Source organism: Lolium perenne, chromosome 4, assembly GCF_019359855.2.
Source record: "Lolium perenne isolate Kyuss_39 chromosome 4, Kyuss_2.0, whole genome shotgun sequence".
Lineage (NCBI taxonomy): Eukaryota > Viridiplantae > Streptophyta > Magnoliopsida > Poales > Poaceae > Lolium > Lolium perenne.
In genome coordinates this window covers 141037928-141047064 of record NC_067247.2, presented here as the reverse complement: position 1 = coordinate 141047064, position 9137 = coordinate 141037928, and the positions used below count along the sequence as shown (strand labels likewise).

The following is a 9137-nucleotide window of genomic DNA, read 5'->3' as shown; positions in this document are numbered from 1 at the left end:
AAAAACCCTGCGCCAGTTCCAGAAAGCTTATATGTAAGCTGTTCTATACCCCATCTTGTTCCATTCATCCTTCTAGGCTTTTATAGCATGTCAGTGTCCATTAATCCTGCTCTTGTAGACCTCTACTGAAGACAATACCAGCGAGGAGACGCAGTCCAGCCAACGAGGCTCAAGCTCGGGCACCTCTGAGGACACCACCACGCAAAAACAGCCAGATGTGCCACCATCGGCTTCCAAGAAAAGGTCAGCCCCTGAACCTGCTGCCCTTCAAGCTCCCATCAAAACAGGGCAAGGAAGCTTACGCACAAAGAGTCAATGCACCAAGAGGGCTCGGAAGGATCAGCAAACCCCTTCCTCGAACCAAGAAGCTTCAAATGTAACGGCTCTCCAACTCCTCCTAGCTTAGTTCTTGTGCTTTGCTGCCCAGATCGGCTCACCATCTTTTTTGCAGACTGATGAAACTTCCAGTGGGGATGTCGAGGAAGTTCTGATGCCCTCCACAACTCTGGAGGTAACAACCTCTAAAGGTGACATCGACCAAGTTGCCACCTTGGCCAAACCCCAGGCAGAGATGCCACAGCCAATTGCTTCGTCATCGGCTGTTCCCATGGTCATAGGAGAGGTATGCTCCCTTTGTTGGGCTTGCCCTTACCCTGATCTGCAGACTTATGCTGCTTTTTGTTGTTTGTCAGGGCTGTGATCTCTCAGGCTTGCTGTCGTTCGACCCTGAATCTATCGAGCCGGCCCACTCCACAGCACGTGATGAACCGAGCCCCAGCGTCATCGCTGACCAACTCCAACGCCTCAAAGCTCTGCTTTCTTCACCCATTGAGACATTAGTCGAAAACTCTGAGGAGGTGAAGAACATTCTTGAAGAAATCCAGCCTCACGTCCCAGTGACGCTGCAGTTGAAGCTCTGGCCAGTCGTGACGTTGTCTGCCTTCAGGTCAAGGGTGCAGTTGGTTCGTCAGAGAATCGACTTACGCCACGCCCAACTCCCGCTGAAAGCCGATATTGCAGACAAATGTCAACGGCTTAACGAGAAAAAGGCAGCTTTGGATGCCAAGACTGACACCTCTGTCAGCACTGCTGAGCTTGAGATCTTGCGAAAGGAGCTGAAGGATCTCGAAGAAAAGGTGCGGGTCACCAAAGAGCTCATCTGTGACAAGGAAGCTTCCATTGCTCGCTCCCAACGGGAAGCAGAAGGCCTCAAGGCTGAACTGAAAACTGACTTGGCAGAGATACGTGCCTTGAACAAGCAACTGGTGACAGGCATGGATGATGACGACAAGGCCGAGATCGCAGAGGTGGATCACGTCCGTGCTGGTGCACTCCGCGCCTTAGAAACTTTCCTTCAGTAGGGCCTGCGCATGTGGCAGTTTGTGCTTGTAATTCTAGAGTCGATGGCTGTGCATCAGCTTTTTATTCTAGAGTCGATGGCTGTACATCGGCTGTGCTTAAAAAATTTATATTTTTTCCGGCCGATCTACTTATGCATCGGCCCCGGTATTCCAATGTCCATCATCTTCGAGGAATATATCTTGAGCTGCTGGCCATTGACAGCCACTTCATACTTCGTAACCTCGTATCTTATCCGTTTAAGTGCCCCCGAGCCGATTTTTCAAAGGGATTGAAGATATCGGCTCTTCAGGCATCCTTTCTTAGATCAATGCTGAACACAGGCAAAATGCGTGTCGAGGATAATTTTGGCCGATTGCTAGAATCGGCCTCCTTTTTCATCGCAATGCTCAATGAGGGTCTACAACTTCTTGGTTTCCTACTATGGCTACGTGACATGCTCGAGATGAGATTCGTGCTTTTTATTTTTTGGGGCCGATCGCAGGGATCGGCCTTGCCACGTACACCTACTGATTTAGATCTTGTTACTCTGTCAGGCCGGTGGATAAGACCAGCCTCACCCCGTTTTTTGAAGCTTCGATGCGTTCACAACCGTCCAAACTGATTCCAGAGAGCGGCTCTTGGTCGTTTGCATCCCAAATATTCATGGCAGCTAGTGAGATCTCGATTGAGTCATCTGCCTGAACAACCTCCACTTCATCTCCATCCCACTGTATGATGCATTGGTGCATTGTGGATGGGATGCAACAGTTAGCGTGAGTCCAATCCCTTCCTAACAGGACAGCATAATTGCTTTTGCTGTCGACGATGAAGAACGAGGTAGGTATGGTTTTTCGGCCTACGGTCAGATCTACATTCAGAACACCTTTTGCTTCTGATGCTTGGCCATTGAAATCGCTTAACGTGACGTTGGTCTTGATCAAATTGTCATTGGAGTGTCCCAAACATCGTAGCATGGAATACGGCATTATGTTGACTGCCGCCCCCGTGTCAACCAACATCTTGCTGACAGGCTGCCCATCGATATAACCTTTTAGGTATAGAGCTTTCAAATGCCTGTAGCTCCTCTCTCGTGGCTTCTCAAAGATCACTGGCCGTGGACCGCAGTCGAATTGAGCCACCGATACTTCTTCGTCCTTTGGAGCACAAAATTCCGACGGGAGTATAAACACCATGTTTGTATCAGCCGATGCCTCTGCATCGGCTTTTGTCCGTTTAGGGTGCCACACTTTCTTTGGCGGGCACATCTCTGTCTCCAGCGTTTGCTAAATTTTCACGGCCAGATCGGGCCGTGCCTTCCTCAACGTGTACAGGTACTGTGCTTCGGCTTCCTCCAGGTTTCGTAGCCGCTGCACCCTACGCTTCTGTGAATGGCTGAGTCCATCAGGGCACCACCTTGGCCGGTGGTACCTATCCTCTTCTTCATCTGACTCCTCGAAGTCTTCATCTTGAGACGACTCAGCTCGTTTGTCCTGAGGTGGGAGAGGCCCGAGACGCTTGAACACTGAAACTTCATTTGTTCCCTTCCTCTGCGGTCTACATTCTGGGCAGTTCTCGATTGTAGGCAATCGGCTCATTCCTTAGTCCCAGCAGTGTTTAAAGAAAGGACAGTTCCAATGCCTATCCATGTCTTCTTGCTCTCTTGACTTCCCTCTAGCGTGGCGCTCGTACCCTTCATCGTCTCTATCATATCGACGATACCTCCTGTCATCTGCATCAGACCGACGATATCTTTCGTCATCCACGTCGTAGCGCCGACGTCGGTCATACTGCTGCTCATATTTGTTAAGGAGATGCGCGGAGAGTGGTCGTTGATACCGCACGCTTCTCACTTCTTTTTCTGTCAGGTACCGTCTGTTATCATGTTGGGGCCGGTCGCGTGGATCGGCCTCCTCTTTCTCCTTGCCACGGGAGTGACTGCTTTCTGCTTTATCTTTGCCATGGCGGGTCCCAAGCCCTGCCATGTTGACACCAAAAGAGAAACCTGGCTCGCATCTCAGGGAGTGACTGAGATCCACCATGTTGACGCCAGGAAACGGATGTGTGTCTACTTTCATGGCAAATTGTCCGAAGATTAATCGGCCTGACTCTATCGCCATTTGAATCTGTGCGCGCAACACTTTGCAGTCGTTGGTGGCGTGGGTGAACGTGTGATGCCATTTGCAGTATGGCCTACCGTTCATCTCTTGTGACGTAGGAATTTTGTGGCCTTCGGGTAACTTCAGCTGTTTCTCCTTCAGCAGCAAATCAAAAATCTGCTCAGTTTTGCTTAAATCAAAGTCAAACCCTTTTGGAGGCCCTGGTTGTTTCACCCATTTGCAGGACACGGGAACTGCCGTCCGAGTCCATTCAGCCACGGCGACTTCCTGATCTTCCGCAAGGTCTTCATCCTCCTCAGCGTCGACCAGGCCTATCGTGCGCTTGAACTTGTCTTGGTACAATTCTGGGTGGCGCTGTTCATACGAAGTTAGTCTCTGGACCATGTGCGCCAACGAATTGTACTCCACTTGGAACGTCAGATCCTTGAGTGGCGTTGCGAGGCCTGCCACGGCCAGCTCGACTGCTTCTTTCTCAGATAAATGAACCGAATAACATCGGTTCTTGACAGTTCTGAAACGTTGAATGTATTCAGACACCGTCTCTCCTCGCCTTTGCCGAACCTGTGTCAGATCGGCAATGCCAGCTTCGGTAGCTTCCGAATGATATTGTATGTGAAACTGTTCTTCCAGCTGCTTCCATGTCCGAACTGAATCTGGGGGTAGCGAGGTGTACCACCCAAAGGCTGGACCCGTGAGAGATTGAGCAAAGAACCTCACACGTAGCGGTTCTGATGCTGAAACCATGCCCAGCTGTGCCAAGTATCGGCTCACGTGCTCGATGGAGCTAGACCCTTCTGATCCACTGAATTTTGTGAAGTCAGGGAGCCGATACTTAGGTGGCAGCGGGATCAGGTCATACTCATTGGGATACGGCTTGGAATAGCCGATTATTTTCTTCTTCGGCAGGATACCGAACTGGCCTCTCAAGATTGCGCTGATCTGATCCACAGTAGGAGCTGTAGGGGTTGAGGTGTCCGTACTCATTGTAGTGGCATATTTAGTTAGCCACGCCTGTTTCTCAGCATCTGCTCCAGAACTCCCCGCTGCTCCAGCAATCCCTCCTGCCGTAACAATCGCTCCTGCTCCGGCAATTCCTCCTGCCGAAGTTTGGATCGCGTGCGTCCAGTTGTTGCAGTCCGGCACGTATGTGCACACGTATCCATGTGGGATCTCCTTGGGAGGCTCATACAAGAATTGGTAGTCGCCAGGATCACCTCCAACCTTGTAGACCACGTATGCCGGTGAACCTTGTTGTTGTGGAGCTGCCATCGCGAATGGCAGTGGTGGCCTGGTGTGGAATGGTATCTCTCCCTGGTGAGTCCCTAAAGCAGGTCCTGACGGAGAATACTGATGTTTCATGATTTCTTGCACCACACGAAGCGCAACTCGCTCAAGCGTATTCACCAGGCTCTCAGAATGCCGATGTAGAGAATGAGCCACAGCATAGTTAATTTCTTGGCGCAGGGCTCTGGTACGTTCCTCCGAAGGGAGAGACAGATCTAATCCCTCGAACGCGCCTTCGGGTGTGAATCCTTTGAACCTGATGCCGTGCGAACGGGTCTTCTCAAAAGAGCCGATGAGATCGGCTTCAAAGATGGCCTTCAGCTCATCGTATTTCTTCTTATGCTCTGCAGGTAGATCCTCGTACTTGATCAGTTCGTCCGACATCTTGGCTGCCGATGTTGACATGGTTGTTGTAGAAAGTGTCCCACCGGGCGTGCCAGAATGTGTTGCCTGCCAAAACCCACCGGCGAGCAGTGGTTAAGCAACACGAAGAGCCGGGAGACTCCCAAGACTGCTAAGTGGGCCCTGGTGCCTCGCGTCGTCCCGTAAAGTCCCAGCACACGTCCTGGCGGTTGCAAGGGCGTGCCACCTGACCTATACCTGATCAGGAAGGTGTTGGATTGCTTCGACTAGTCTCCTGCATGGTAGACACGTAAACATTAAATATGAGCCCGATCGGCTCTCAGGTTGCCCTGTGGATCGGCTCAAGGAGCCGATCGCCCCATGGTTCACGTTGGATTTACGATGACATGGGGATCCTGCTTGATCAAAACAAAGCTAAACCAATCTATGACAGTTTAGGGTTTTCACCGCATAATCGGAACATCCTACGCGTAGTTGGGCCTAGCAGATACGAAAGATGATGGAAACTATTCCTAAAAGAGGCCTAAAAACCAACGTTAAGTCAATTCCCGGAACATCCCTTATAGGAACGGTGAAACAACACCTCACGCACTACCGGATCGTCCAACCCCAGCATAAGGCCTAATCATGCAGATATTAAACTAATCCTTGAAACAAGGAGCAACTATAACAGATCGGATCTACTAAGTAACGAACAAGCAAGGTGCTGCCCTTACACCTGAATAGGTGTAAGGACAGCTAGATATCGAGGGACGGCATTGCTAAGCAAATATGCATAAGAAAAGAATCAATGCAAGCCCCAAAACATCTACGATAAATATTGCTACTCGCCATCAACAACGCTTCAGCAAGAGTAACACAAGGTAACGAATAAACGTATACTGCCTAGATCGCATGAATAAACGTATACTGCCTAGATCGCAAGATGCGATCTAGGCAGCATGATGCTTACCCGGAAGAAACCCTCGAAATAAGGGGTGGCGATGCGCCTGGTTTGTGTTTGTTGTGAACGTGATTGTCCTCTATTTCAGAAACCCTAGATACATATTTATAGTCCGTAGACTGTTTAACGTGGGCATAAACCCAACCGTGTACGAGCTAGACTCTGTTTCTTAATCCTAACCGACACATACACTACTATTATTTACAGATACACGGGCACGCTGGCCCAAATTCTAGCCCCAAGGCCGATTCAGAATCTCCTCTTATATGTAAATCTTCCAAGCCCATCTTCATCTCGGCCCAACTCCAATGCGGTCAAATGCCTGAAAAGTCACTATGTTTTCAAAAACATTTTTCTGTACATGCATGATGTCTAAGTTATGTCTTAGAAGGAGTGTCGGCCAGTATTCCAACTGGAAGAAGACACTTCTTTTTTTTGAAAGTTTCCTCGACACTGTGAATATAAATGTCCTCATTTTCCTCTAATTCCGCAGCACTCCTCTTTTTTCTCCTAGGTGGCTTCTTCTGTAACTTGCCATAATCTGTATGCAGAGTTGCAGTCATTTCAGATATTTCTTGACCTGTAATCTTAGCTGGGGGATCTCTGAATTCATCTTTTCCATTGAAAGATGCACCATCTGTTCGGTACGGGTGACCATCAACCAAAAATCTTCTATGACCCAGGAAAACTGTTTTCTTGCAATGCTTCAACCACCTACTGCATGTGTTTGTGAGACAATGTGCACAGACAACCAAGCTCTCACCACTTATGCAGCCTCTGCCTAGCCAATCAGTTATAGTCCATAGCAAAGCAACACGTAGCAAGAATTTCTCACCAGTAACTGCATCATGTGTCCAGATTCTAGGTTTCCACAATTCCTGAAGATCATCTATAGCCAGCTGCATGTAAACATCCAGTTCCTTCCCTGGACCCTTCCTCCCAGGAACAATAACACTTAGGATGAAATTTGATTGTTTCATGCACACCCAAGGAGGAAGGTTAAGTGGAATCAGAATAAGCGGCGAGATCTTTGTATGATATGCTCATGTTTTCAAATGGATTGAACCCATCAGTAGCTAATGCAAACCTAATATTTCTTGGGTCTTCACTGAACTTGCGATGCGTAAAATCAAAGTGTTTCCATGCTGGAGAGTCTGCTGAATTCCTCAATTTTGCATCCTTAGTTCTGCCTTTATTGTGCCAGGTCATAAAAGGTGCTGTTTTAGAGCACATGAAAAGCCTTCTGACCCTTGGTTTCAGTTTGAAGTGCCTGATAACTTTCTGAGGAACCTTGTACATCCTTTTCCCACCAACTCCTGTGTTCTCACTCTTCCATCTGCTTGTGTTACATATTGGACACACTGTGTCGTCCTTGTGTGCTCCTCTGAACATGATACAGTCATTCTTGCATGCATGAATGCTTTCATAACCAATGCCGATGTCTTTTATGTACCTCTTTGATGCATGCAAATTTTTAATTCCTGATAGTGCATGAGGTTGTGGAAGAGCTTCCTTAAATAATGACAATATCTCATCATAGCATCCATTGGGCACTTTCCATGTATTTTTCAAGTTCAACAACCTAACTATGAACTGTAGTTTTGAAAAACTTGTGCAGCCTACATACAAATCCTGACTACCATCTTCCACTAGCTTTTTGTAGGCTTCAGCATCAGCAGTAACATCATCAGTGTTACTGTCCTCTTCATCTTCATCGTCTGCACTATCGCCATCTTCCTGGTTGCCTAAAACCCCAGTGTCATACATTCCACAATTGTCCAACAACATCTGGTCCATCTCATCACTATCAGCTAATTCTTCAGGCTGAATTTGGCTTTCAGATCTTCCTACATGTTCAGGCTGGGGAGATAAATGCGGCGCAAGAGGTTCTACACTATCTTCTCCATGGAAAACCCAAGTATGGTATCCATGCATGAACCCATTGCAAATCAAATGCTCATTGACAATGCTACTGATTCTCCAAAACCTATTTGCACAACGGGCGCAAGGACACAAAACTCTATCTTGCATTCCAGCATTTTCAGCTGCATATAGCAGGAAATTGGTAACACCAATACCATATTTTGAACTAGACCTTGGTTCCTTCATCCAACTTTTATCCATTTTAACCAGTAATAATTGTCAGCAATCGAATTTAAGCAAACAAGAATTCAAGCAGTGCCTGCATGTAGAGTAGTTTTCATACATATTAGTGACTGCAGTCAAATTATAGTGTACTTTTGTGAGGTGGGTTCAATTCAATATACTAACAACTGTTACTTGTAACAAGATTAGTAGTAGCAATGAGCTGCTATGTATGGTTGCACATCATTAGAGCTAGAGCTACCAACTAGAGCTTAATCAGAAGATCACCACGACCATGTACCAGCAACATGACAACACATCACTTGTTGAGGCAATCATCCCTAGTAAGCAAGCAAGCCAACAATTCAAGCAAGCAAGCCAACTATTCAAGCAACCAATTGTACAGAAAAACAACAATTCAAGCAAGCAATTCAAGCAGTTAACATTGGTAATACAGAGGTACTGCATTTGTGCTCACCAGAGTAGCTTGCATCGGTCTGGTTGACCGTGGATGATGTACTGAGGAAGGATTGGCGCCAATCCATTGAGGAAGTGAGGGTGACCTCGTCCTCGATCACCTCCGCCATCACGAGCTCGACGAGCCCTCACGAGCTTCTACTGCGACGGAGATCACCTCCGCGACGTAGGGCTCGACGGAGGGCTTGAAGGCGAGCTTGACGAGGAGCTCGTCGGGAATAGCCTCCCCTTGATCTGCTCCGCGACAGAGATCACGTCGACAACGTAGGGCTTGACGGCGAGCTTGACGGCGAGTTCGCCGCCGCGGAGCTTGACGGAATCGCCGCCGCGTAGCTTGACGGAGGGCTTGACGGCGAGTTCGCCGCCGCGGAGCTTGACGGAATTGACACCGCGGAGCTTGACGGAGGGCTTGATGGCGAACTTGACGGCGAGTTCACCGCCGCGGAGCTTGATGGATTCGCCGCCGCGGAGCAGATTTGGGGATTTAGGGTTCGCCATGGAGACGAAGCGGTGGGGGGAGATTTTGG

General features: G+C 48.5%; 1 protein-coding gene across 1 annotated transcript; it reads right to left on the bottom strand.

The window, feature by feature from the left end:
* Positions 1-7047: 7047 nt before the first annotated feature.
* On the bottom strand, positions 7048-8720 carry LOC139839149 (uncharacterized). The gene is made up of 2 exons (XM_071829194.1): positions 8612-8720; positions 7048-8093 (listed from the first exon to the last, which is right to left on the bottom strand). Exons 1-2 carry the CDS (start codon positions 8718-8720, stop codon positions 7048-7050), a joined length of 1155 nt encoding a protein of 384 aa, XP_071685295.1.
* Between the last annotated feature and the right edge of the window lie 417 nt (positions 8721-9137).